The sequence below is a fragment of the Nothobranchius furzeri genome, chromosome 17, assembly GCF_043380555.1.
Source record: "Nothobranchius furzeri strain GRZ-AD chromosome 17, NfurGRZ-RIMD1, whole genome shotgun sequence".
NCBI lineage: Eukaryota > Metazoa > Chordata > Actinopteri > Cyprinodontiformes > Nothobranchiidae > Nothobranchius > Nothobranchius furzeri.
The window spans coordinates 44,326,868-44,354,562 of NC_091757.1; the positions used below are offsets into that span (position 1 = coordinate 44,326,868).

The 27,695-nt window shown below is 40.7% G+C and overlaps 3 protein-coding genes across 4 annotated transcripts in view; 1 reads left to right on the forward strand and 2 right to left on the reverse strand.

The window, feature by feature from the left end:
* The window catches only part of sv2ca (synaptic vesicle glycoprotein 2Ca), a 36,245-nt gene extending 31,073 nt beyond the window's left edge, over window positions 1–5,172 (reverse strand). Inside the window, exon 1 of the mRNA XM_015972509.3 lies at window positions 4,838–5,172. The gene's annotated coding sequence lies outside the window, so the exon portion shown is untranslated. The remainder of the gene's footprint in view (window positions 1–4,837) is intronic.
* A 6,005-nt stretch (window positions 5,173–11,177) lies between these two features.
* On the forward strand, window positions 11,178–21,781 carry poc5 (POC5 centriolar protein homolog (Chlamydomonas)). 2 transcript variants are annotated; one of them, XM_015972511.3, is made up of 13 exons: window positions 11,178–11,291; window positions 11,898–11,981; window positions 12,361–12,484; window positions 13,140–13,238; window positions 13,325–13,509; window positions 15,262–15,438; window positions 15,547–15,651; window positions 15,932–16,111; window positions 16,295–16,478; window positions 19,771–19,895; window positions 19,985–20,086; window positions 21,083–21,253; window positions 21,329–21,781. In XM_015972511.3, exons 2-13 carry the CDS (start codon window positions 11,898–11,900, stop codon window positions 21,461–21,463), a joined length of 1,671 nt encoding a protein of 556 aa, XP_015827997.3. In that variant the 5' UTR covers window positions 11,178–11,291; the 3' UTR covers window positions 21,464–21,781. The 2 variants fall into 2 exon arrangements, with proteins under 2 accessions (XP_015827997.3, XP_054587429.2); XM_054731454.2 differs by lacking the exon at window positions 11,178–11,291 and adding an exon at window positions 11,381–11,811.
* On the reverse strand, window positions 21,754–27,590 carry ankdd1b (ankyrin repeat and death domain containing 1B). Its single transcript, XM_015972512.3, has 15 exons — window positions 27,268–27,590; window positions 25,936–26,036; window positions 25,726–25,824; window positions 25,547–25,645; window positions 25,314–25,418; window positions 25,128–25,229; window positions 24,877–24,975; window positions 24,621–24,719; window positions 24,410–24,508; window positions 23,218–23,316; window positions 23,042–23,140; window positions 22,735–22,830; window positions 22,195–22,396; window positions 21,969–22,100; window positions 21,754–21,893 (listed from the first exon to the last, which is right to left on the reverse strand). The coding sequence occupies exons 1-15, from the start codon at window positions 27,431–27,433 to the stop codon at window positions 21,838–21,840; spliced, it is 1,653 nt and encodes a 550-aa protein (XP_015827998.3). The 5' UTR covers window positions 27,434–27,590; the 3' UTR covers window positions 21,754–21,837.
* Between the last annotated feature and the right edge of the window lie 105 nt (window positions 27,591–27,695).

Sequence of the window (27,695 nt, forward strand, 5' to 3'; positions counted from 1 at the left end):
TGTCACACATTTACTGACTGAAAAAAAGGATTTTCTTGTTCCCAATGGTAGAAAAGTTATATAATATGAGTATCAGGTTTTATATGAATTTTCTACATTTTCATATTTTTTAGGTATTTGAATCAAGTCCAAAATAACTTCTGATCTCTTATCACGATCAAACTTTAGCATTATGATGACAACAGTTTAATTTTAACATGTTTTCTACAGCATGTCTTGGATTTTAGATCATTCTAACATCAATCAGAGATGTATAAAGTTATTTAAAAGTAAAACATTGAATAGTCTTCAAAAATCTGTATTTTAGCTTCTTTTTTTTCATATTTCTAAATTATTTTGTTGCATAATCCAATTTCACCTAATGTCCTGGTCAGATTTGTAAGGAGTTGTGGGCTTTTCCCCATGCAACATGCAAGAGAAACAGTCGTGAACCCTCGTTAACTTTTCAAGATCAGTTAAGTTTCATGTACAGTGAATATCAAAAGTCTACACAGGTGCAAAAAGTTCTGGTATTAAATATCTTTGTCTCTTTTTTGTACACAAAAGGAACATGACATTTTACCACGACTGTTGATATTCTGTTTGATTTTGACACATGAGAGAAAAACTGGTTAATTAATGCACACATACACATCCATCCATCCATTTTTGGCCTCTTATCTAGATTTGGGTCACGGGGGCAGCAGCCTGAGCAGGGAGGCCTAGATTTCCTTTTCCCCAGTCACTTGAGCCAGTTCCTCTGGGAGAAATCCTAAGGCGTTCCCTGGCCAGCTGAGAAACATAGTCCCTCCCACGTGTCCTGGGTTTTCCTTTAGGTCTTCTTCCGGTTGGACGTGCCTGGAAAGCCTCACCAGGGAGGCATCCAGGAGGCATCCTATCTAGATGCCTGAGCCACTTCAACTGGCTCCTTTCAATGTAGAGGAGCAGCGGATCTACTCCGAACCCCTCCTGGATAACCGAGCTTTTCACCCTATCTCTACAGAAGAGCCCAGACACTCTCCGGAGAGAACTCATTTCAGCCGCTTGTATCCACGATCTCATTCTTTCGGTTACTACCCAAAGCTTGTGACCATAGGTGACGGTGGGAACGTAGATTAACCGGTAAATCGAGAGCTTTGCCTTCCGGCTCAGCTCTCTCTTCACCACAACAGATCGGTACAAATCCCGCATCACTGCAGACGCAGCACCAATCTGCTTGCCGATCTCATTCTCCATCTTTCCCTCACTCGTGAACAAAACCTTGAGATACTTAAACTCCTCCACTTGGGGCAGGATCTCATCCCTGGCCCGGAAAAGGCATTCTACCCTTTTTCCGAATCATGCACAGTGAAACACAAAATTATCAGACAGAAAAAAAAACATAGAAATCCCTTTCTAAAACTGATTCCCACCTCGGATCTGAGAAATGAACTAAGGACATGATAAACAAAAAGGATAACCTCCAACATAAAACTGAGGAAGCCCTGTCCCATTATGGTAGTCCAGTGATGAAAGAGTTAAACAAATGATTAAAAAGTACCTTTTACAACCAATCAAGCAAATTAAAAATCAAATTTATCATAAACTATATTTTCTTAGGTTAGGGAGCACATTAATGGGATGATCAGGTGAGTTGGGTGGGATGATCAGACCTGTCTACTGGTTCCCTTTTGTCTAGGAGTGACTCACCAGTCTGTAATAAATGCTGAAGCCTTGTCAGGAGGACACAAATCACGGGGTCGTCTCCGGCTGCCATAATGCAGTTTTACTGAGCTAAATTACATTTCTTATTCAAGGTGACTTTACTGATCTCTTTCTGCTTACTGGATGACTTTTGTGGTTATGAGCATCCTCAGACTGATTGTTACATTTTGCTTGAATAATAACAAATACAACTTTTGGGGCTACTTCTCTTGTGGAGAAAAAAGTGTTTTTAATTCCTCAGACAACACAAACCTTGAGCGGTGTGTGTCAAAGTTCATGTGCTTCAGAATGATGGCTGATTTTGATAGATGGAGCCTGTTTGTCAGTGAAGCAGTGGGCTGTGCAGTGAGAAGAGCTGTCAGTGATGGCGCTTAGACTGAAGTAACCTAACCTCACCTGAACACCGCTGACGAGACCACGCCATCGCAGACAGCCTGAGCCAAGCGAGCAATCACAACAAAACTCAGAACCCCACAAACAGACCATGATACACATATTGTTTGTTTTATTTACCCAGATTAGTTGTTTTTTATTATCTGTGTTAGCTGTCATGGTAAATTATTTGTCCCTTTGTGCACATACAGTACAGCTAATCCAGCATAGTCACCAATAAAAGTTCAAAATCATTATGTTTATCTCACTCCAGACTTCAGGTAGAACGGTCATCAGCAAATCAACAAAAATTTGATTTTACACTGTTTGATGATAAACTAGTGATCAGGAAATGTATTGGACCAGAAGGGTGACGTATCTGTGTAGTGTCCCAAGGCAGAACCAGTAGACAGTGTGTGTGTGTGTGTGTGTGCGTGCGTGCGTGCATGCGTGTGTGTGTGTGTGTGTGTGTGTGTGTGTGTGTGTGTGTGTGTGTGTGTGTGTGTGTGTGTGTGTGTGTGTGTGTGTGTGTGTGTGTGTGTGTGTGTGTGTGTGTGTGTGTGTGTGCTGTTGTTATGTCTCAGTTTAGCTGAAAATAGTTCTTGTTCTCTGTGTTCATACACAGGCTGACATCCTTTCTTTCAGCCCCTGGTGGAAAGATCAGATTTAATGACACATTTTCAGTAGGTAGAGACGTTTTGTGGGAATATCTCGACTGATCCATCCTCTGGTGCTGTATTTCAGCTCTGCCCAGACTGATGTCCATGTATTAGCATGTTTAGGAGCATTCATCTTACTATATGGCATTTCCGCTGCCGTAACGTCTCATTTTCTGGGAAAATTCCTCTCTCGATCATGGGTCTTTCTGTCTCCCTTACTTTTTTGTCAAAACGTACATGAAATACTCCAGTTCGAGAATAACATGGCTAACTGTAAGCGAACACATTTGTTATAAATGACAAAATACCCGTGGTGCATAATTCAAAACGATCATCAAATGTTTTTAGATTCTAAGTAAGCATTACAACTGTAGTGTAAGGAAAGTATATTTAAATCATAACAACGTTTTTTATTAATCTTTCTTCAGAAAAAATACAATTAAGACAAATTTCAACCAAAAATAAGAGGTTTCTACAAACATGGTGGGTGAACATATAGATTAAAGTTGTTGTTCATACCAAGCTGCTACAGCCAGTGAATTTTTTATAAAACTCAACATCTTGCTAATGGAAGCTTTAAACGTCAAACAATTTTTGACGTTGTCTCCACCATGATCACAATTCCTGAAACCTCGGCCTAGATCTGACTTTTCAGTGTCCTCGCCTTTCAAAGGCATCTATAAGAACAGAGGCATGATGGGTAATTTGCTGTATTAGCATCAGGAAAAGCAGGTCCATTCCCTAAGTGGGTAGAGCCACAAGTAATCCCATCAAAACGGAGAGCCCGTGACCTCATCCGAGACGTATCCGAGCTGGGAGATTTCATCAAACACTGATGCCATTACTGACTCAGAGGAGACATGAAGGTTTTGGGAAGAAACATAGTGTATGGAAAAATAAATGATAATATAATTCAGTGTTAGATATTATGGGTAAGGCAGAGTCAAAAAAGGGGGGAGTTCCCTGCTCACATATGAAAATGGAGTTAGATTTGACTTCACTCATATTAAGATGCTTCTTGATCACCCATTAACTTTCCACATAAACATGAAACACTGCTGCATAAGGCCGTGTGATGAATATTTCCTGTTCTAAAAGTTTTCATGTGATGTGTAACGTTTCAAAAACTGTGAAAGAAAAACACGTGGAAGTCAAATTGTATTTAAAATAACATTGACTCTGCCAAATGGACCCAGAACACAAGTAAGCTAATGCATTTTTTTCCTATGAAAAAGCATTGATAGAAACAGGAGAAATCTTAAATTAATTTCACTAAGTAGCTCATCTTTTGCTATAATTATTGTCTTAGATCGTTTTTAAAGTTTTCCCTGCAAGCTCCACTTTCAATTTTTGAAGAAAACACGGATAGAATGTGAGTGATGACTTTTACAGCACAAAAAGCTTCATTAGAGGAAGTTTCTCGTGAATCTGACTTTTGCTTAAATGCTAACGAAAACGAAATCAATGCAAAGTGGATGCATTCTGCAACTTGCAATCACTTCACCTTAACATTTTTTTTCTCATTAAGTGCTCCTTTCCGTGTGAACCCCAGCAGGGCTGCTATGCAGTCTTGGGATTGCAAACAAAGCACTTTGCTGCAGCTTTCCAGTTCAGCGACTGTGATCCTGTCAGTCGCTGGCCGACTCTGGAGTTGCAGTTCATGGATGAGTCAGTTGCCTGCCTTCGCATCCTCTCCTCTGTTTGGCGGCAGCGCAGAGTGCTTTAACTGCCCCGGGGCAGGGGGCTGGATCGCTCTAAAGCATCCACAGCCAGCTCTGCTCATACCAGGGAGGAGAACTTCTGCAAATTATGACGAATTTAGAAATCACTGAGAAAAACTAAATACATCATAGCTCTGATTATCTTAATGAAAAAATGCATAATGGTGTCCGCATTCAACTAGATTTTAAAACGGAAGCTGAATCATAGATCTTTAATTATAGACTAACCAGTGAATTGCAGAATTGTTCTAATAAAGAATTGAGAAGAGCCTAAAAATTCCCAACTTTCAACAATACAATTTTAAGAGGGTGGTTTATAAAAAGGTTTCCTTGATTTCACGTGCAGTCTAATTTCCCCAAATCGACAGGATAATTCCGCTTTTTAAAAAAGTAATTACTTACCGAGTTTTATGGAAGTAAAAGTGGCCTGAGCTGAAGGAATCCCATCGCATCAGACACTGCTGTCGTGTTCTGTAAAATAAGGAGGATCCAGTGGATTGTATCCCCCCCGTGGAGCAGCTCGGACTAGGTTTTCGTTTCCCCTCCGACGCAGCGCTCGCTGAGAGGAGAGGAGAGGAGAGGAGAGGAGAGCGCGCGCAGGAGAGAGCTGCTGGCCGGAGAGAGGGGCAGTGTGATCGATAACTGTGTTTCATTGAGTGATGCGGGTAATTCCGTCTGATGGAGCAATCTAGTTAAGGTGACTGACGTGAAACACTGCAAAGCATTAACGCAGAACGGAGGGAAAGGGATTAACTCAGACGCGGACTGTGTTGTAAATCACAGGTTTAACTGGAGAAAGACTTGTAGTTAAGCAAGTTTTGTTATTTGATAGAAATGAAATTACAAGAATAATCTACATGAACATCGGGGGTTTTGCTCAAGCTTGAGCCGTTTTCAGTAAGTGGGAGTCCTTCCACATCTCTGCAGAACCAGCTCTGCTGCTTTTTAACCAAATTCCTGTCTCTGTCCGTGGTGCTGATCCAGCAGCCTCTGAGTGCGTCAGGTTTGGGGAGCTGAATAAAACAAAAATATGCCGTTAATATTCGCACTCAGCTTCGTTCCCAAAATACAGATACATTTTGAAAAATGTTTCATGATTCAGAGCTGAGTTTTATGGAGGTGTCTTCCGCAAAAAGGATGGGGGAACAAATTGAAAGATAACAGATTGCGTGGTGGACGTGTCATTTACATTTGACCAGGAAGAGCATTCAAGAATAACGAGCTTGTATGGCAGTGTAGTTGGAAGGAAGCTCTGCTGCCTTAAAGTGGGAAGGTTGCAGGTTCAACACCGTGGAGATCCTTACGGGCAGGAATTTGCATTTCCGGTTTGCTTTCTTCTCCTATAGGACTTAAAACTTGTGCGTTTTATGTTAATTAGCCACTCTGTGTGTGTGTGTGTGTGTGTGTGTGTGTGTGTGTGTGTGTGTGTGTGTGTGTGTGTGTGTGTGTGTGTGTGTGTGTGTGTGTGTGTGTGTGTGTGTGTGTGTGTGTGTGTGTGTACTTGACTTTATAGGATTATGAGGACAAATTTTAACTTTAACCTGTACTGTGTGGACATTTTTACATTGTGGGAACATTTTTCTGGTCCACACAATGCTGTTCATTTCAAACTAGTTGAGTGTGAGAGCATTAAACTGATGGAGCATTTCCAGGAGGTCCTCTTACAGGACATGTTCTGCACTTCTCCTGGTTCCTATCCAACCAATTAATCAGAGTAAGGTAAACCTTACCTGAAACTTGATGCCCAGACCTGATCATTTCAGAATAACTTTCATCAGAGACAGCTGTGACTAGAGAATAGCTACAGAATCTGTGTGAATTTCAAATTCCAGACAAACTGCTATTAGGCATAATTCACTCAAAGGTGAAACTATTTTTACTCTCAGCTGATAGCAGACGGGTAAAATTATTGATTGCCACCTTACAAAGATTACACAGTCCTTTTGCAACAACTGCATGATCTTTATTAGACTACCCACAAGGGACATAAGTGGGCTCTTTAGATGAATGGTGAAATGGCGACTGCATTCTTCCCGAGTCCAATAATGTCTTTGAAACCCGTCAGAGATTCCCTGAGAAAATGAAGACGAGGAAGTAAGGAGAGAGTGAAGCAAGCATCGAGACATCAAGCCCCTCCGTATGCATATTGTCACAAGCTGCACAACCAGTTAGAGTCTTCTGCACTGGGAAAAAAAACAGCCCAATTTTGTTTTCTTAAACTAGAAAATGTTTGTTTCATTTTATCCAGAGAATTCAGTAAACATACATGACTGTGTGTTTGCTGTAAGAGTTTGATCACTGAGGCGAGGCTATAAAAGTGAATGTGCAGCACATTCACCACAGTGAATGTTATTATTAAAGATGCGTGAAGTCAGTGCAGAACACACACACACACACACACACACACACACACACAAAGAAATTCATCCATCTATTTCTGAATTGGATGCTACACAAAAGCAGGGCTCTTTCTCTCTCTTTCTCTCAGAACACCCCCCAGCCCCCCAAGCCATAAGAATCTATTGAGTGCAGTTGGAGAGACGAGGAGCACTTAGCCTAATGTACAGGACAGTGGCGTCATCATGCACATACACACTGACAGAACATGGTGCACACAGGGGCTCTGGCAAAGGAGATGCACAGAGATTTACATCTGCACACCAAGATTATGGTTCTGAAATGTGTGAAATAAAACAGTTGAGGAAGGAATTCCAACAGATTAAGAAAGTGGCCATGTTGAAATTCAATTTAGGCAGGAGATACATGAGATATAATAGTAAGAAATAAAATATGCTTTCCATCAGTGAAATCTTCTTACTTATATATAAAAAATAAATATTTAACAGATTAAATAAAAAGAGGAGCTGATGAAGACAGTCTATTTGACATTTGTTTTATTCACCATCATTTCTTTTGAATTTTTAAAATCTAGATATGACTGACATAGCATTGTGCTGCAATATGCTATGGGTGGACAAATTAAATTATGCATAGATATTAATAGATCATTACACTTTATTTTAGTGAGGATTCGCTTCTGAGCTATTTTTTTTACTGTATAAACTAAGAGCAAGACTCATAAAATACCCTTAATAGGATGCTGATTATCTCAAAGGGACAAGACATAAACCCTTCTGGTACAGACAGCACTAAGATTTTAGGATAAACACCTAAACAAATTGAAACAATACTTAAATTAAATTATTCAAAACTTATGGAGAAACCGGCACATGTTTGTTGATATCAACAAAAATCAAACTACAAGCTTGTGTTGGCTCTGTCGCGTTCATGTTAAATCAGAATGCTGCATCTAGTTCACAAAACTGTTTTGATCATTTACAAAACAGTTTTTGCATGTACATGTTACAGTCCAGAGATCAGAAATGAAAATTGTACCTGCAGTAAGTCATTAAAGGTAAGTGCGGCCCTGAACAACCATCTGCCGTGCATCTTCATCTGCATCAAAACAAATTAACTTGGACGCTGATTGTAATTGTTCGTGTCTCGTTAAGATACAGCAAGGACAAACAGATCGCTCATACGACTGGAAACATCGTTTTGCAGGGATTCGCTCTGCATGTTAGAAAAGAATACAATCAGCCTTGTTGCATCTGGTGATGGCTTTTATCTGAGTGCAAACGGTGCAGCTGTGTGTGTTTAGCAATATCTGATGAATGTGGGACAAAAGTATCCTGAAAGGACGCTGGTGTTACTGACAGAGGGACATGATGGATTAGAGTGTCCTGAGGGGGAAGTCCTGTTCCATCAACAAGTAATGAAAACTAATATGAACACAGCAGCCAGCTATGAATAACTCTGAGAGGAGTTGTGGTAACGCCGTGTCCAGTCAGGGGTCGTTATTGTCTCATATGTGAGGAAAAATGGGTGGAAAACGTCACGATTGATGGCAGCACATTAGCTGTTGTCTGCAGGAGTGATAGCAGTCTGTGAATATGTCGGACTGGAAATCAATCACCAGCAAAAGCAACATTACACCAAGTCTGTAATCAGTTTCACACAATAAAGATGGCAGCACATGAAAAGGCACAAAGCAATAGCAAGAATAAGCATGTTTCTGGATGGTTTTAGAAATAAAGTGCAATGCTAAATTCTTACTTTCTTCCATGAAAATGTTCCTGTTAAAGTCAAACTACACGAACACACAGCAGTATGTCGAAAGTTATGTGCTGCCTACCATTGCAAGCCCTGGTATAGTCCATAATAGCTAAAATACCAGAGGGAAGAAAGTCAAATGGATTGTGATTATTGTCCTGAAACAGATTGAACAGCCTATAAAGGAGAATGTGAGCAGAATACAATTTCTAAACACACACAAACCTGTGCAGGTGCAGGTCCTTTGCTGAGAGGAAGGTGAAATTTGCAAAAGGGATATAAAGAGGATGTTTGAAGCTTGAACTTTATTTACGTTTCTCTTCATCACAGGTTGGGCTCTGAATGGAGCTTTCTAAATGGTCTCTGTACGATTTAGGCTCTGGTTTATAATTATTTGAATCTCATGTGTGAAAGTTCTTATTGTTGTCAAGGGACATATAAAGCAATTCAGAATTAATTTAATTCAAGTCACATCAGGTTTATTAGGGTGTAGCTGAGAGAAAGTAATGAAATCTCAATTATTATTCTAATTGGGACAAATGATGAAGGACGATTTGGACATTAAACACAAACACCTATTGAGATGTTTAATGTGTTGTTTGAGAGATGTCAATGAGAATGAAAAAAGCAATATTTAAATTTTAATTCAGGCCTGCACAAATACTGCATCTGTTTCTGCTACACTGCTTCGTTAGCTGAAAAAAACAGATGCAAAAAGCAAAGTTTCATACTTTTTGAGATTGGAAGACGTGCTATATTAGGATGACAAAAATAAGCCCAAATGAGCGTTCTGCTCGTCTGCAATGTGAATTAGGAAAAGCAATCTGTGGAAGTTACAGCTTGCTGCCATTCAACAGGAAACCTACACTTCCCACAGAGCAGCTGGGATTATCCTCTGTGTCTCATGGTCATGCTTCAAATTTAAAGCATGCATTAGCTGTCAAGACATGTAACTGCAAAGTGTGTGTGTGTGTGTGTGTGTGTGTGTGTGTGTGTGTGTGTGTGTGTGTGTGTGTGTGTGTGTGTGTGTGTGTGTGTGTGTGTGTGTGTGTGTGTGTGTGTGTGTGCACTCCTGTAAGTAGCTAGTGATGCCGTTTATTTAATTTCATGTAATGAATCTGGACTTTAACACACTGCTGTTAGCTATTAAAACATTGTATTTTTCCAAACACAAACACTTCAACATTTCTTCCACCACGTTAAAGACAGTTTGCAAGTCCCAACAGGGCACCCTCAGACAGAGGAGAATTCTCAGCCAGGTGGTGAAGAGGCTCGTGTCCAGAACTCCTTCTTGCAGCTCTGCCATGGCTGAGAGAGACCATATGTCTGTTCTCCCTGGAGTCCGTCACAGTTCAGGACTGCCAAGCCGTCAGGCTCATCTTGCATGTGCATTACTGTTAAAGACTAAAATATCAAGTAGTTTTAAAGAAAAGCCTGTTTTCATGTTTTGTTGGGTTTTTTTTCAACAAAATTGTTTTCTTACATTGAATATTTTGTGGCCTTTTGTATGACATTTGGTCAACATTTGAATAAGAATCAAAATTTCAATCACGCACATTAACACAAATATGCTTTGTCTTAAAAGTTGGCTACAATAAACGTAAATTAAATTGACAATTTTTTCATAATTACAGTAAATTATTCTAAAATATGTATTTCCCTTTGACTGCAGATGTAGCAGTGCTATATTGGGTGGGTTCCTCACTCTCCAAACCCAACTGGAGTCAAGGCAGAGTGGGCAACTATGCCCATTTTTGCGCAGTCTACGGTTGCAACAACCGACGCACTATTGAAAAACTGATCTCATGGGATCACTAGTGGCTTTTCTAGCCTACCTGTTGGGATTTTTTTTGCCCAATTTTTTATTGTAATTATCACACCATACTATATGGCTAACTGTGAAGAAGTTTTTTGTTTTGATTTCAAATGATGGAAAAAATGGAAAGAAGCCTGAGTTTAAAAGAGTTTTTGTACAAACAACATTAAAGCAAATGTGTATTTCAGTAAATGGAGTAAAATTATGGAATAATCTGGATGATGACCTGAAAAAATGTTTAACTACCGATCAATTTAGGAGACTATATAAAGAAAAAAAAATCATAGAATCCTATGGTTGATAAGTAAATATTGAATAAGTATATTGATAAGTTTTATTGTGATATCGTTTGCAAAGATAAGGAAGTTCTTGGTTTGTGTAGAAGGCCATTCTGTAAATTAAATTGTATGAAGTAGAAAGGGGTAGGTCATATAAGACTTCTTCTTCCTCCCCCTTTTATTCACTTAGGAGACTGTTAATGATTGTATTTTGCATTGATGATGAATGAAACTGCTGACTGAGAAAAATAAATTAACAATTAACAATTAACGATAACTTTGGGAAAAAGCATAACAAAATGTGTGTGTGTGTGTTTTTTTTTTTTTAAGTTGGATAAGCACCTTCCTCAGTACAAATAAATCAATGAGTGTAGAAATGTGGGCTGGGGGCGAATGGTGACCCATCCAAGATGGCGGCCCACTGCTACGCCAGCCCATAGACGAGCCAGTCTGTCACTGCAAGCGTTTGTTGTTACTATGGAAATAGTTAAACCAATCAGAGATTTCTTACAAGGACGGAGCGGGTCCACCAGCCAATCAGATAGTCCGTTGTTTGGGAGGAAGTTGGTTTGAAATGGCAAATAAGCATTTTCAACTGTCGACTCGACGTGAAAGTACGAGTGTGTTTTCTTGTACATAAATCCAAAAAGTAAGGATTCTTGATAAACAAAGTTACATGAACGTGTGGGCCTTCTTGCTTCAAGTTGTTTTGTTACTCCGACTTCCGGTTTATAGCAGCTGAAAGCGTTTATAACTGCTAAGACATTAGCCGTGACCTTTTTTTAGCTAATATGTTTGTTTATTAGAAAACAGCTTAAATATCTGGAAGTAGTTAAAAGCTATTTGTGCTTTTCTTTCGGGTTCTTGTCTTTATTGGTCTTTTTATAATAAAGATTGCGGTTTTTTTTACCATAAATATAAGATTGTGAGCTAAGCCAAGGGATTGTTTTGGTTGTATATAAAGCTTGTAACGATTTAGAGATTGTATGTTTTCTATAGGATCGTGAATGTATACTAACTAGTTCCCATAAATTTTGAGTAGAAACCTTAGCTCTGTGTTCATTTAACTTGTGTCAACGTCTTGGTAATGAATGTGAATGCAGTTATATGTCAATTCAATTTAGCTCAGCATGTCTACGTTGTGTTGAAACTACTTCAGTAAATCAGATGTATGTCACGTGAATGTTTTTAAGAGGCTGTTCTCCAGCTTTGGATGCTCATTTTGTTCTATTGAATTCCTTTTATCTATACTTAGATGTCTTCAGAAGAAGAGGATCCAACCAGTCCCGTTCTGCCCAAAGATTCAGACCGAGGCAGCTCTGTATCCTCTGATCTTCAGGTGAAGAAAAAAAAATGTACTGCCGTCATAGACGTACAGTTAGAATGCTGATCTGAGCCCCAGTAATGTAGGCTCGGTTGATTTTTAGATTGTGTTGTTATCAATATCACATCCCATGTGTCAAGCGATATAAGTTAAGATGTCACATTAATACATTTCTTTTTGAATTCATAATAAAATACTACTTATCAGAGGTAGTCTAAAGAGCCTTTAAATTAAACGGTATTGTTCAGGCTGGTGCTTATTAAAATACTCAGCTGCTTTACCTGCTCATAGTGATGGACTTAATGTTATGCTGTCTATAACAAAACATAGTTATTTTCATAATGTGTTGAAAATAGAGGCGATTGTAACATTTTTTGCTTGTTTGGATCTCCAGGACGAGTACGAGGAGCTCCTCCGCCATGCTGTTGTCACCCCTAAGCTTGAGACACTTGCTGGTGGTCAATCAAAGGGTCTGAAGTCACAGAGTAAATGTGATTCAAAGTCACAACACCAGCGAGGTGAATTGTGTTTTTCTCTGCATGCATAATACATCCATAAACACACGTATTCTGAAGCTTTTCTGACAGAAACTCAGCATTTGCTTCACCACTCAAATCTTTTTTCAAAGGATTTACCATCTCAACCAGTCTTTGTTCACAAGTTCAGTGTTTTCAGCTAATAAGATCATTTGTGCTGTAACAGACTGGATAAGAGACTTGTACTCCATCTCTTCGCCCTAACCCTAACCGCCTACCTTCTTTCCTAAACAGCCCATTTGTCGCTCCCTCCCCCCCCCCCCCCCCCCCCCCCCCAGATCAGCTCCCATTGAAGGTTTAGCGTTTTAACTGTCATGTAGCCGTGCACGGGAAAGGTAGCGAGCAGAAAGGCTGATTGGTAATGATCTGTTGGAACTCTGCCCAGAGTGATCTTCAGAGTGCAGGTCCCCCACCCCCTACCCCTACAGAATTTAATTAAGATATTGACATGGATGCATTCTTGGACGAGATGCTACGTTCTCCTTATTCAGCATTCTCACCGACACAGGTTCTGGTCTTAAGGTTTCTGAAAACTGAAATATTTCACCATTACATAATTTCACTTCTGAGTGTTTTAGCTAAACTGAATTCTTATTTCTTTTACTGCAACTCTTGTGTGTCCCGACGGGTTCTTCAGCTGCTGTCAAAGATGGATGGTTGTCCAGCAGGAGTGAGCGATCGTCACAGGCTTCACCTGTAATCGCCAAGTCCTTTACACCTCTAAAAACCTCACACGGTAAATCTAATAAAGAACAAAGGAAAATAACGTTATTATGTTTCTTTTGCTTATTGTCTTGTTTGGGACTGTTTTCTATCTTCTAGCTGACAGAACAGCAGGTCAGTCATCTAGCAGGCGGCCTGCGCTTTCAGAAAACGTCCCATCTGAGAGGTCCGGGTCAATCAGCCCAGAAGCCCTTCATGAGTTTGCTGCCACAGAGATATTCATTTCAGAGGAGAACATCAACAAAATGGAAAGTATTCTGGACACATGGAGTAGCAACCTGAAGGTTAGTTTGCGTTCTCGTACTAAAAAATGTTCCATCTTCAGTCTGTCCGGATGAACCTTAAAACATGTCTGACAAAGACGGAGATTAATTATTTGATCTTACAATTAATAACCAGTTAAAATATGATGATCAGGACTTCCTTCGTCACCAGATCAAAGCTTATGAAGGAACGAAATATTAAGAACCTTTTTTTTAGAAGACCAAGAGTTCTACTCTTCTTGGATGCAGTGACCTTATAAATTAATATGTAGAATAATTCTGGAGAAGTTGGGTGGTCATTTTTGAGACCATCCAGTGTTTTTCTCCTGCTGTTGAACAGCTTATTGATGGAGAGCAGATGAAAACCAACCACCAGCTTATTGGCACCAACAAAAGTGCAGTTTAGGAACAGCCAGAGAGAAACTGTAGGGAATATAAGAACTAGGGCTGCACGATATTAGGAAAACCTGCGATATTCGATAACAGTAATTAATATTGCAATGACGATATTACTTGCTTTCCTCTTGCAAAGGCTTACGTCTCGGTCCGGCCGCTCCGGTCATCACAGGATCGTCGGCTAGCAGTGTCTCACCACACTCAGGACAATCCAGACTCTTCTCATGCATCGTTCCACAAATATGGAATGACCTACCAAGCACTACCAGAACAGCGGCTTCCTTTTCAATTTTCAAGAAACTCCTGAAGACCCTGCTCTTCAGAGAGCCTCTTCTAAACTAGCACCCTCCCTGCACCCGTCCCTTCTCTACCGTCCACTCCTTTGTTCCCTCCTCTCCCTGACTGATGTCAAGTTGTTGTTATTGTTGTTGTTAGCCTCAAGGGCAACATGCCGATTATCACTTGTAAGTTGCTTTGGACAAAAGCTTCTGCTAAATACATAAACATACTTGCGATAAATAAAAACTTAACCCAGGAACAAAAATAATCAAAAACAAAGAAATTAAAAAATCATAAAAATGAGAAAAGCAAAAGATGTGAGTAAAGGGGAAAAGAAAATGTACAAGAAAAGGCAATCAGTGAATCCGGGAAAAGCAGAATCAGCAAAAAGAGCAGAACAAAGCTAACTCGGGTGTTTTCTTATCAAAATTAAGTGCCATCTGCCTCAGGGGTGGGAATTCAACCTATCAGAACCCACCCAATTGGCCAAATTAGTAAAGAGCTCTATTTGATTTGTTTAATCAATTTCCCTCTGGGATTAATAAAGTATTTTTGAATTGAATTGAAAAAAAAACCATAATGCTTCCGTTTGATTGACAGAATGCATTATGTTTAGCAAACATTTGAGCTGACCATTCATTGCGATATTTATCTGTTCTTTGTGATATGCATATTGTGCATGCTGATATCGCGATAAATTGATGATATATTGTGCAGCCCTAATAAGAACTCTTTCTGACCTTGTGATTTTATTATGAAGTAGCTTTTTTTTGTGCAAATTTTGAAGCAGAAGTCAAATCTATCGTGTTTTCATCATATTAGTTTAATACTTTTAAAGATGAGGGCTTTGTTGCACATTGTGTAATTTCACAATAAAGGCATTTATTCACAACGTAAGGTAGCCTAGTGAACTAGACCAAATTTTTGCTTTGCAAAGTTTAAAAAATATGTTTATGTAGTCTGTCTTGCCAGGCTAACAGTAAGGTACTTTCAGCTATAATCCAAAGTTTAAGTCTTAAAAAAAATGGTGTTTTATGCTTGCAAAGAGAAGATATACAAAGCACTTTGTGATTGTCCCACCTTGTTTTCTCTATGTAGTCTAATGTGCTGACGGAGTTACGGAAGTGGAAGCTCACGTTCATGGAGCAACACAAGGTGGAGATGAAGAAGGAAAAGGAAAGGCACGCAACCCAGACAGCTGGTCTAAAGGCGGAGTTAGAGAGCCTGAAGGAGCTGCTACACACCTACGAGACATCCAACCAGAGAAAAGATCAGGTTTGTGCGCTCATCTGCTTCCTGAAGTACATTTTCTCACAGTTTGTAAGAAATAGAATAAATGAGACTAGTAACACGTTTTCTGGTATTAATTCATATGTCCTGCAGGTGATTACGAATCTGAGCCAGGTGTTGGACAGACAAAAAGAGAAGCTTGAGAAGATGAGATCCTTCATGCACTGGAGACTTCAGCATGCAGAGGCTAAAGAAGAAGTACGCATAATGATTCCCATGGGTTAAAAAATAACTTCTTTCATATTTGTAATGACTCTTAAATTAGAAATAGTTGTTAGGTGTCAGAAACATATATTTTTACTTACCTGGTTGCATATTTGATGGAGAGTTGACAGAAACTACTGCAGCTGTACAAGTAGAGTGTATATATCATATATACATATAATATGTGCGTGTGTGTGTGTGTGTGCGTGCATGTGTGTGCGTGTGTGTAATTACTACCTTTTTGTTACTCTCATGGTGTCGGGCTCCCTAACAGGCTCATGCTGCTCAGGTAGCACAGCAGCACTACAACATGCAGCTGAAGAAGAAGGTTTGGTTTGGCTGGCACGGTCTGATCCAGAAACACTGGAAGGTCGTGGTGGAACGGGCTTGCCGTTCAAGAGCTGAAGAGGTCTGCACCAGGTTGTCCACAGATTACGAGGCCAGGCTGGCAGAGGTACACATGTTACAGAGGATCTTCAGATAAAACAGAGTGGTAAAGTGAGCCGGTAATGCCAACTACATACTTTAATAGTGTTGATTTATACCTCGAGGTCCGTCTAAGATTCAAAGTTTATTATGAATCATTTGGTAGTGTTGCCAGTATAATACGTGTTCTCTTCATTCCTCTTGTCTGCAGCACTGCGAGGCTCTAGAAAAGGCTCAAACGGAGATTCGGAGACTACAAGTAGAACGAGAGCGTTCTGAGGAGTCCATGAAGAAAGCTTTCATGAGGGGGGTGTGTGCTCTCAACATGGAGACTCTCAGCATGTTCCAGTCTGCAGAGGGTCGGCCGGAGCAGCTGCCTCTTCATGAACAGCATGGTCTGTAGGGAAATGATGGAAACAACACTTTTCGTCAGTCTTCTTAACCAACTGCTGCATTAAATATGATGCGTTCAATAAATCTGAGCTCTGTTGACTCAGCACAGCTATTACTGAAGGGGGGGGTAGTGGTGTGCATCTCTACCTGCCTCACGATTCGATCCGATTCCGATTATCTGCCTAACGACTCGATTTGAGTCTGAAATGCATCACGATTCTTCACACAAAAATTTTCATTACTTAATAAAAGCAGTAGAATAGTTTTCAATTTCTTTTTGATTTCGAAATCCCTGAAAAACAGAACATTCATCTGTTCACTATATTGAGCAATAATGTTTAAAGTGTGCTGCTTATAATTACTTAAATAATATAAGAAATAATGTTTTCGGTAGAGCAGCTTTAAGATAAAATATTACTGAACTTAAAAATAGTAAACAAATACTGTGTTAAGTGATTCTTTCACACCCAGGATCCCAAAACCGAAATTAGCCCAGACATCCGATTAGACATAGGGAGAAAAGCTCATTATGTCACGTTGCTGCATCGATGCGGAATCATGCACGGCTGAATCTCGATGCATCTTAGAATCGTTCATTTTTCCCACCTCTAGGGAAGAGTCCAGCCATGTGCTTTTGACATTTATGCTGATTCATGATTAGATCAAAATCAGCATCGCTGTTCTTTTATTGAAATGTTTTTATACATCTTGATGGAGTGATAAAGTAGCTAGGTGCTCAATACAAGGTGCTGTTCACTAGTGAGCAACTTTAAAATGCCATTGAGGGACTGGCTTTACAAGCCCAGGACCTTTTTGGGAAGGTGGGAAGTTTCAGATTTATTTAGTATTGTGAAGATTGCTTTAAAACCTTGAGATCACCACACTCCTTGTGTTGCACAATTTTCACTACAAAGTCTCAGCGACATTAGCCAGGATACATATATAGATCCAAGTTAGAAGAAGAAGAAAATATCATTTCTATGGTGCCTCTCAAGATTAAAATCACGAGGCGCTTCACAAAAACAAAAAAAGTAAAAATATAAAAAAGAATTTAGAAAATGGTTAAAAATATATTTAAAATGAGCAAAAAAAAGACAATTGTGATTAAAAAAATGTTAAGAAAGAGAGAGAGTGAATAGGAAAGAGGGAAGTCAGTGGATCCTGCGGAAGATGGAATAGGTGGGGAGAGCAGAATAAAGAGAGAGTGGTGAAGAAGATCATACAAAAGCCACTTTGAACAAGTGAGTCTTCCGCTGCTTTTTAAAGGAGTCCACTGATCTCAGGCTCAGGGGGAGAGAGTTCCAGAGTCTGGGGGCCACAGCAGCAAATGATCTGTCACCTTTGGTCTTTAGTCTGGTGCGCTGCACAACCAGTAGGCTTTGATCACTGGACCTCAGGGACCTGCTGGGGGTGTAGGGACTAAGAAGATCACCAATGTAAGATGGTGCTTGTCCATGTAAGGCCCTATAGACCAGAACCAGGATCTTGAAATGAACCCTGAAGTTGACTGGCAGCCAGTGAAGCTGGAGGAGAAGCAGGGTGATGTGGGCGTGTTTGGAGGACTTGGTCAGAAGCCGAGCACAGGCATTCTGAACCACCTGTAGACGGTTCAGGGAGGTTCTGCTTAGACACGTGAAAAGAGAGTTACGGTAGTCTAAGCGTGAGGAGATGAAGGTGTGGAGAACTGTCTCAAGTTCAGAGCGGGACAGAATGGGACTCAGCTTAGCAATGTTCCTGAGATGGAAGAAGGAAGAGCAAACAAGAGAACTGACATGAGAATCCAGGGTGAGAGCTGGGTCAAAGGTCACGCCAAGATTCCTGACGGAAGGTTTGGTGTGAGAAGCAAGCTGACCAAGAGAGTCACTGACTTTGGGAACCAGCTTGTCTGGGGCACAGATGAGGATCTCAGTCTTATCTTCATTCAGCTGTAGAAAGCTCCCAGCCATCCAGGTTTTGATAGAGTCTAAGCAGGTGTGTAACAGCTGCAGCTTAGACATCTCATGGGGCTTAAAGGAGATGTACAGTTGGATGTCATCTGCATAAAGATGGTTGGAGATTCCTTTAAAAGAGCTCAGGATGTGCTGAAGAGGAAGCAGATAGAGGAGGAAGAGCAGAGGCCCCAGCGCAGAACCTTGTGGGACACCATGGGTAAGAGAGGTGGTGGAGGACCTACGTAAACTTGGAGACGGCCACAGAAAAGAAGCGCTCAGAGAGATAAGAGGAGAACCACTCCAGAGCAGTTCCTGATAGGCCTACCCAGTCTCTCAGCCTCTCCAGTAGCAGGTGATGGTCAACAGTGTCAAAGGCTGCAGTCAGGTCCAGCAGGACCAGAACAGAACAGTCCCCTGCATCACTGTGAGTCAGAAGGTCATTAGAGACCCTGAGAAGAGCTGTTTCAGTAGAATGAGCTCTACGAAAACCTGACTGGAAGCTATCATAGATGTTATGTTCATCAAGAGCAGCTGTGAGTTGTTTAGCCACAACCTTTTCCAAGATCTTGGAGATGAACGGAAGTTTAGAGATGAGTCTGAAGCTGCTATGGAGAGAGGGGTCAAGACTCGGTTTTTTAAGAAGTGGGTGGATTGCAGCGTTCTTAAAGTAAGCAGGGACCTGACCAGAGACCAGAGAAGCATTAATTATAGAGAGCACGCTGGGACCGATGGACTGAAAAGCACTTTTAAACAAAGATGAGGGTAAGATGTCGAGGGGGCATGCAGAGGTCTTCATAGAGTTAACTAGTTTGGTTAACTCAGGCAAAGAAACAGGAGCAAAGCTATCTAGGATGATGGGCCTGGTTGGAGTCGGGAGAGGCGGCGATAAGGCTGAAGGAGAGATGCTAGATCTAACCTTATTGACTTTGTCCACAAAGAAAAACAGAAAGTTCTCACAGTCTGTAACAGAGTGGATGGAGGCTGTAGGAGAGGCAGGAGAGACAATGTTGCTGATGGTGTTATTCCAAACTCACCTGCTGTCTCGTTGGAACAAAAGTCGGGATTTTCCATATTAAGCAACAGTTCAACTCAAGCCCATGGCTGCTGAAACTGGATCTCATTATTGTTTAGCTTGTTCTTGCATGGTTCCAGCCATCTGCTCCCAAAATTGTGTTGTACGTATCTGTCTGTCAGACTGGACTGCTAATTTAATACTCTTTCCTGTTTAACTTTATAATGACTTTCTTTAATGAGGCCCTTGTGCATACATGACAGAGGATGAACATATCCACATTTAACAATCTGGTTCCTGATCAAAGAGTAAATCTCCCTTGTTTTAATCATATATTCATTTATTTTGTAGATGCTGAGGATGAGCCTCGATCAGCTTCGCTGGCTCACCTCCAGCCGTATCCCTCCACCTCAACTAGGTTTAGTCCAATCCACTTTGATCAACCCGAACCTTCCTACAGGGAACATGAATATATTGTGAGTAACTGATATTTTGCACTTCTTACTGGGATTTCTATTTTTAATGTAATTACACAATTGACTGAGCTTTTTCCTGTTTTCTTTAGGTGGGTTCTAGAGCCCCCACATCCCAGGAAGAGGTACTTCCTCCCACTACAGTGGTCCACAGCTCTCTCCCTCTTGGAGGCATTGCAGGTTCCCACAAACAGGTTGGCATCTCATAACTGTTGTGTTATGGAAAGCACACCATACTTTGACAAAGTGCATCTCATGAATTCATTAAGAACCTATAAGTACCTCATAAGGAAAGTTTAATTTTCAAGCACTTTCACAAACAAAAAGAAACCAAAAAAGTTCCAATCGATAAAAAAACCTCTAGAAAAGTGAAAAACGTTTGATCTGTTTCCTAACAGCTTCTAGAGTCAACTAAACCACGTTGTCATGGCAAACTGGATTTATGCTACAAATAGACAATACAGGGAGCTGCTAACCTACCAAGTTTCAGCTCAATATGTGTGAAATTGCTGGAATCCTAACCGTTTTTGTGTTTGCTAATATTGGTTAGCTGTGGCGGTCATCTTAAAGCGCAAGTCACCCCCCAAATAAACATTTTTTTTGCTGATAAACTAAATAAATGAGTGTCTTAATCGTGCTGCAGACACGTGTCGTCAATAATTTGGCACTTCAGTGCATCTTAGTTCAAATTTAAATATTCTGCCTAAAACTGGCAGTGTTGTGCCGTTGTCAGGTAAAAACTCTGCACTGTATTTTAATTTAAATCTGCCACTGCTATTGGCTAAGAAGTATGCTATGATGTAAACTGGTACATTATGATGTCACAATGCTGTCGTGAGCCTGAGTGTGTGTGTATTTGTTAGCGGCTCCGCCCTCTCGGTCTGCCAGGCAACAGCATGTGTTGCATTTTTCAAACATGAAGTGGGAGTGGAATTAGACTCTGGTAGGGGTTGACTTGCTCTTTAAGTTACATCGATTCCAATAAGCTGTAGATGAACGTCCAGGGATAACTTTTTGGGAGTGTCATTACAATCCATCCAGTGGTTGATGGGATGTTTAGCAGAAATGTTCATCTTTAGGCAACAGTGAGTGAATTTTTTTAGGCCAGGCTTGTCTGCTTTTGCTCCTCATATATATTTATATTTTTTCCCTTTGATAAGTAAATAAAGTGGGCCTTTACCCTGTTTCAGGTCAGTAGTCGCGTCGTGACAGCAGGTCAACAAAAACCTTCAAAGACTGTGACCGCCCGCATCACTGCACGGGCCGATCTCGGTAAATCCGCCCGCTCCAACCTCCAGGTGATGGGTGTGGCTCCACCCATAAGCTCTGTAGTCGTTGAACGCCACCATCCTGTTACGCAGGTGAGGGAGCAGCTTCACTATTACCATCTATTTGTTTTCAAATCTACAGTTTTGAACTAACTTTTCTCCATTCAGCTGACCGTGGGACAGGCCACAGCTGCCAAGTTTCCTCGATCGTCCAAGCAGAGCCACACCTCTGCGGCAGCCAGAGGCTCCTCCAGAACCCACACCAACACGTGTCATGTACACTCCATCAAAGTAGTTGACTGATCACATATTTGCAATGTCTAAATTCAGAATTTACTGTATTAAATGTGAAATTATCCGGATTTGTTGTTTTATCAAAGCAATAACCGAACTGAATCTTGTCCTCTAAATAACAAATCCATTAAATTAGGCTTCTTTTTTTTCTAAAGCTGTGGGTGTTTCTCAGGAAAGTAGAACATGCTTTGTTATTATTACTGATTTAAATGTTTGGAATAGCAAAAATGAGGGTTTTAAATTAAGCATGATCAAAAGTGTGCTGTAAAATCAAATATTTTATTTACTAAACCAAACTCTTGTTTTTAATAAATTTATTTTACTGCAGATTTACTCTATGAATGATGATTGTGTAGGTAGAGTTTTTACATCGCAGTTCTTCCTCATGAAACTCTGCAGCTTTTGCTGCTGATGTTCTCGTCCTCCGTTCGTATTTTGTCTGTGAAGAGAAAAAACACACACCAAATGTTTTATGTTTGTTAATTTTGTTTTTTCGTGTGAGAAATGAAATGACCTGCTGCCCTCCCGTTCCCGGTGTGGACGAGGGCCTGGTAGAGTTCTTTAGCTGGACTCCTCTGAGTCAGCTCCTCCCCGTGCAGCCAGATGAGCAGCATCCTGTTGCCGTGTTCTTTATAGCTGCGCTGACCTGTAGACGCATGTATAATTACTTTAAAACATCCATCTCATAGACAAGTTTCCAGGATGCAACATTAAAAATTATTCAGATTGTCTCATTTTACCCGTCCACTGCTCCGAAATAGCAGAAACCTGCTCCTTAGTGAAGCCCCAGTGCTCTGCTAGTCGTTTCCAGTCTCCTGCTTTCAGAAGCTCGTACGCCAGGCGCCAGGCAATCGACCGGAGCTGCTTGGTCTCATGGCGGTGGTCAAGTTTAAACGTTAGCGGATATTCGCTGTGAACACTTTCATTAAGCTCCGGGTTGGCCTGAAAGGGCAATTAAATCATGTCAGAAGAATGATAAAGGCCACCAGCCCCAGAGACACAGCAGAACTATCAGCAGCACACATGATTAATAATAAGGATGCCAGAGCTAAGCATTTTTATGATCAATACTCTCAGGGAATCGTGCATATCTTTAATTACATTGGTGGTAAATTGTCTGTCAAATATTTCTGGGTTTCAAGTCTTCTTAAAGGGGATTGATTAATGTTATTAGAAGGGAATTTGCTAATCATGACTGTGGTGTTGGGAAATAATTTTTTTTACGGTGACTGAATTGTTACAAGCTCAGGTCACGATGGTGTTCGAGTGTCCTCACTCACCTGTCTCCACGCGTAGTATCGCTCTGCTTTGATGATCATGTCCACAATAATCACCTCGTTTGCTCTGGCTGCCACACCCAGAGCCGTCTTGCCCTGCTGCTCCAAATCCAGCATACAAAATCAGATTAACAAAGTGAATTACACGGCTATGATACAATTTCTGCTTCGTGATTAGATTCTCTTATATATTAATGCATTTTGCTGATGTTATGGCAGAAATTAATCACATCTCTGTGGTTGCCGCATTTTGGATTGCTTACAGTTAATTTATATGAGAACAACGTTAAAAACAATAAGAATACTCAACTCTGTCGCACAGTGTTAGATTCATGCCGGCTTTAAGGAGCATTTCCACAACTTCAGTCCTGCCGGACTCTGCAGCAAGGTGCAAAGCAGTCTGGGACGTCTAACAGTGCACAATACAAGAGAGCCTGTTTATCATTAATATGTTGGCTGATTTTACCACGTGAGGTTTGACTGTACCTTGTCTGTGACGTTAATGTTGCAGCCGGCTGCTAAAAGAGAATGAATTACGGGAAGGTGACTGTTCTTCACTGCTAGGTGGAGAGGTGCATTCAGGTGCTGAAAACAAACATTTTCTGTCACATTACATGTCACATTTTCCATGTCTCTGCTTCAGCACACCTGATTTGCATATTTGCATTGTCTCCTCAGGAGGACATTGAGTGCTGCAGATGCCTGTTAATCACTTATTTATTTAAGTCAGGTGTGCGGCAGCAGGGAAACACCGGTGTTTGAAAAGGCAACATGGCGAACATGCAGAGCAGGGTGTCCTGAGGACCGGAATTCAGAAACACTGCATGACATCATCCTTGGACTAAAAGCGTTCATGTTAAAACGTGCTCTGATAAAGCATTCACACTCTTGGATATTTCTTCAGCTTTTACATTTCTGCAGGCCTTTGTGTTCATTCTGATCAGCAGAGATTTTCTACTTAGAACTCTCCCATGGAGGTACATTTTTCAGCCTATCAACATGGCTGACCTTAACCCCCTCAACCTACACACACAAGCTGCTATAAGCTGAGAAGCTCTGATATCTAAGAAGGAGCTCAGAGTTGAGCTGCTGCTTCTCTATTATCAGTCACTGTCCTCCAGGTGATAGTTTTATGCTAATTTTCTCGTTTGTGACATCACAAATAGGAAATATTTTTAATGGCTTGCTTTAGGCACACAATTCCTATAACAAAACACTGACAGAAAACAGATGGATTTAATTTTTTTCGGGTTTGGAGTGTTCATAGAGGCAGGAGAAACCCATATTGCAGAACAAAAGGTTGCAGAAGGTGAGATTTTTTATAACGTGGACCCTTTAATTCCTGGCCTGGCTGTGGCTACCGAAACTGAACTCTGCTTTTTAAATGTGACTAATCTTATTTGATTCCTGATTTAAAAGGTGGGGCACTTTCTTTTTCACATAGAGCTAGGCTGTTTTTGGATAGGTTTGTTCCATGAATAAGTTCACTTTAAAGCTGCATTTTGAGTTATTTCTGTCTGATGTTGAAATTTGTTGATCCTAAACATCTAAATGTGACCAAAAAAGATGCAAAAACAGAAAAATGTTTGTAAGGGGGCAAATACCTTTTCCATAGACCTGTATGAGAGATCTGTGGTAAAAAGGGAAATGGACACCAGGCTGGTTTCTGTTTGCTCACCTGATTTTTAAAATCTGTGTGGGCGTGGTACTCTAGGAGGAGCTGAACTAGAGAAGTGTCGCCTCTTTCAGAGACGGGATGAAGAGCGCTGCATTTGGCCTGCAAAAAACAAGAGTCCAGCTTGAGTTTTATTTATCACTTGCGTTTTGTAATGTATGCATTAACTACAAATGTGGCCAGCAGGGCAGGGATGTGTGTGGTTAATCTGTACCACTGTGAGGATGTTGGGGTCACAGCCAGCCTCCAGCAGGGCCAGGACACATTCTTCTTGACCTTTGTCTGCAGCCTGGTACAAAGCTGTCTCACCGTCCTACAATACAGAAATCAGTCAGATCACAGGTTGGGTTTTTAAAGCATCCAGAACATGTTTGCTACATTCTAATTAATCCCAACCCACATCCAGGAGGAATTATCTACGGAGCACAAACCAAACAGCGACGGAGAGGATGTTTACACTGATTGTCTACCGTATTGACTTCATCCCGAGTATCAAAGCTCTGCAGCAGCAGTTGTACAGCATCCAAGTGGCCGTTCCTGGCAGCTAAGTGCAGAGGCGTGTCCCCTCTCTGGCAGAAGGGAGGGAGGGAAACCACACACATCAAAGAGTGTTTGACTTTGAGCTTTCTTGCAGCCGTGATCCAGAAAAATACACTCAGGTGCGTGAGACTCAACAGTTTTATTTCTACTGTAAAGGATTTAACCAAAATCACGCTCAGACCTTGTTGGGCTTCATTGTGGCCATGTTGTGGGGCTCCATCAGTGTGTTTAACATTTGAACACACCCATGCTCTGCTGCCAGCGCAAAGGGACGGCATTCTGACTGAAATGAGATTTAAGGTTCAGACACTTGCTACGCTTTTTAGTCTTCTCGCAGTTTATTCAAGAAGTGGTACCAAACACACACCTGATCATCTCTGTCTAATTCTCTCATCTGCAGATCGTTAATAATGTACTCTACAATTTCAGAGTGGTCGTTGATGGCAGCGCAGTGCAAAATGTTTAGTCCTTCCTGAAACAGAAAGATTATTACAATTCTTTCAAATTAGCTACATTCCCCAACATGATCTCTAAACAGTTTGGGTAAATGAATAACTTTTATTAGAAATGTGTTTTTGTTCATTAGAATTTTGATTTTACTTCATTTTCAATCTTCTGTTCAGCTCCAACCTGCACCAACAACTTCATGATGTCCAAACTGCCAAACCAGGCAGCTAGATGAAGGGGGGCCACGCCGTACTGTCAGGAAAATAAAATACACCATATAATTTACCACTGAAGTTGGTGTTCATGCCTTCAGCTTTTTGAATCATCTTCACCTTGTCTTTCTGATCCACCTTGACCCGGCGCTGCAGAAGAAGCTGAACAGCTTCTTTGTTTTTGCCAGCCACTGCAAAGTGGAGGGCTGTCCTGTTGTGCTGTGGAGTTACATTTAAAAATAGCATAAATCTTTTTACTGCTTTCTATCAAGATGCTGTTTTTCAGTGGTACTGTGTGAGTTAGGGAAATGAACTTGGTATTTGCCCCACCACATTCCTTGCATTGATGTTAAGACCCTTTCCAAGACGCTTCATGGTCTCCACGTCATTCCTCTTGGCTGCCTCGATAAACTCCTTCTCCGTTTCGAGTACTGTGTGACACAGTGAATGACTTTTGCATGGATGTTTAGATTATTTTATGTAAAAAAATAAACTTTCACAAGGTCAAATACAAAATTAATGTCAGGACTTCCTGTAAAAATGACGTGCAAATAAAACAGTCACGGTACGAGGACCAGTACACTCTCTCTCAAACCAAGAGTTACTAAGAATTCAACAGGTTGATGGTCTGGAGCGTACAGGTGTGTGTTAACAGAAGGAAGACAGCAATGACTCTAGCAAACTATAGGATCGTTTATGAGGCTGTTCAATAAAATTTATTCTTCCACGTAAAGAAAGATTATTTAAGTTTTTATAAAAATTCTCGACAGCTTCCATCTGGTGTGTATCCAAAAATACATTTAAATTACATTAAAAAAACACACCCGTCAGACTCGTTGGTCATTCTAAACAGATAAGCAGTAAAATGAAGTTGAAGATGTTTGTGAATGTGAGACTTAAACGTCTCATGTGTGAAGCGCTGTAGAGGGCTGATGGGGTTTGGGATTGTTCAGATGGTAAATGGCCTGTATTACATACTAGTGTCCTGGAAACCCCCCGAAGGCACTTTACAGCACAATCAGTCATTCACCCACGCACACACACTCACACCCTGGTGCAATGTGTCTTGCCCAAAGACACTATTAGTAACAGACTGAGTGGGACTCGAATCTGCAACCTTCTGAACACTGGGCAGACACTTGACTCCTCTGCCACCGTCGCTACAGGACCATAAATCAAAGGCTTTTACAGTCAAACATCTGTCAAACAGCTGAAACTTTGACAAAACTCATGCAGCAGGACAAAAATACTCAAACACACAACAGAGGGGTAGTTAGGAGCAGACCAGAGCGGGGCATTAAAGCAACCCTCATTGTTGTAAAGACAGGAAGGTCAAAAATCATACAGAATGTTCTCAAGGGGGCTCTGATGAATAAGCGGTTTGCTGTCTCACATTCTGACTTTTGATTTTCACTCAAATCTGAGTTTTTATTCATTTAATTCTAAAACAAAAGTTATTCTAGGATTTTTTGTTCATCCTGCTGTCAAACCATAGAATTAGAAGAGGGAGTACTAACCTAAACCACAACTTCATTTGTAACAGAAACATGTCCCAAAGAAAGGAAGTACCATGCATGAGGTCACTCCATGTAACTCTAAGTTATATTTAAATTATTCAATACATTTGTTGTGTATTAATTAGTATTTTTGTTTCATACTCACACATCTCTTTGCTGTCGAAGCTGTCGTCGGTCTCTTTGTCTGTTTGCTTCTTATGAATAAAGTCAGCAAACCCTCTGATAGTTTCTGTTTGTACCCATCTTTGAGGATCCAGAGTGTTCTTCTTCTCCTTGATCAAAGTCTTCAAAGCTACAACTCTTTTTTCCATAAGGAAGATGTTAACTTCTCTTTAAAAATCCTATTTCTGCTGTTTCACAGCTTCTGTTGAGAACCTTCTAACATATAAATGAAGCGACGGGCTAGCTTCTGAAGGCTGAATGTTTACTTTACCAACTCACACCCATAAAAGAGTGTATATGGAAAGAAGGAGGGATAGCTCCGGTTTATATTGTTGACTTTTTTGATGGAGGTGGAAGATTTAGGAAGATTAGCGCAGCGCTCTAGTAGAAGTTTAACTTGTCGGCTGACTG

What these genes read in the sequence shown, in the direction of transcription:
- poc5 (XM_015972511.3), top strand. Translation starts at nt 11,898, where the DNA reads ATGTCTTCAGAAGAAGAGGATCCAACCAGTCCCGTTCTGCCCAAAGAT. An exon ending in ATGCAGAGGCTAAAGAAGAA is followed by an intron (nt 15,652 to 15,931) that starts GTACGCATAATG and finishes GCTCCCTAACAG; the next exon opens with GCTCATGCTGCTCAGGTAGC. An exon ending in ACGAGGCCAGGCTGGCAGAG is followed by an intron (nt 16,112 to 16,294) that starts GTACACATGTTA and finishes TCTTGTCTGCAG; the next exon opens with CACTGCGAGGCTCTAGAAAA.
- ankdd1b (XM_015972512.3), bottom strand. Translation starts at nt 27,433, where the DNA reads ATGGAAAAAAGAGTTGTAGCTTTGAAGACTTTGATCAAGGAGAAGAAG. An exon ending in ACATCAATGCAAGGAATGTG is followed by an intron (nt 25,825 to 25,935) that starts GTGGGGCAAATA and finishes GTAACTCCACAG; the next exon opens with CACAACAGGACAGCCCTCCA. An exon ending in ATCTAACACTGTGCGACAGA is followed by an intron (nt 22,831 to 23,041) that starts GTTGAGTATTCT and finishes GATTTGGAGCAG; the next exon opens with CAGGGCAAGACGGCTCTGGG.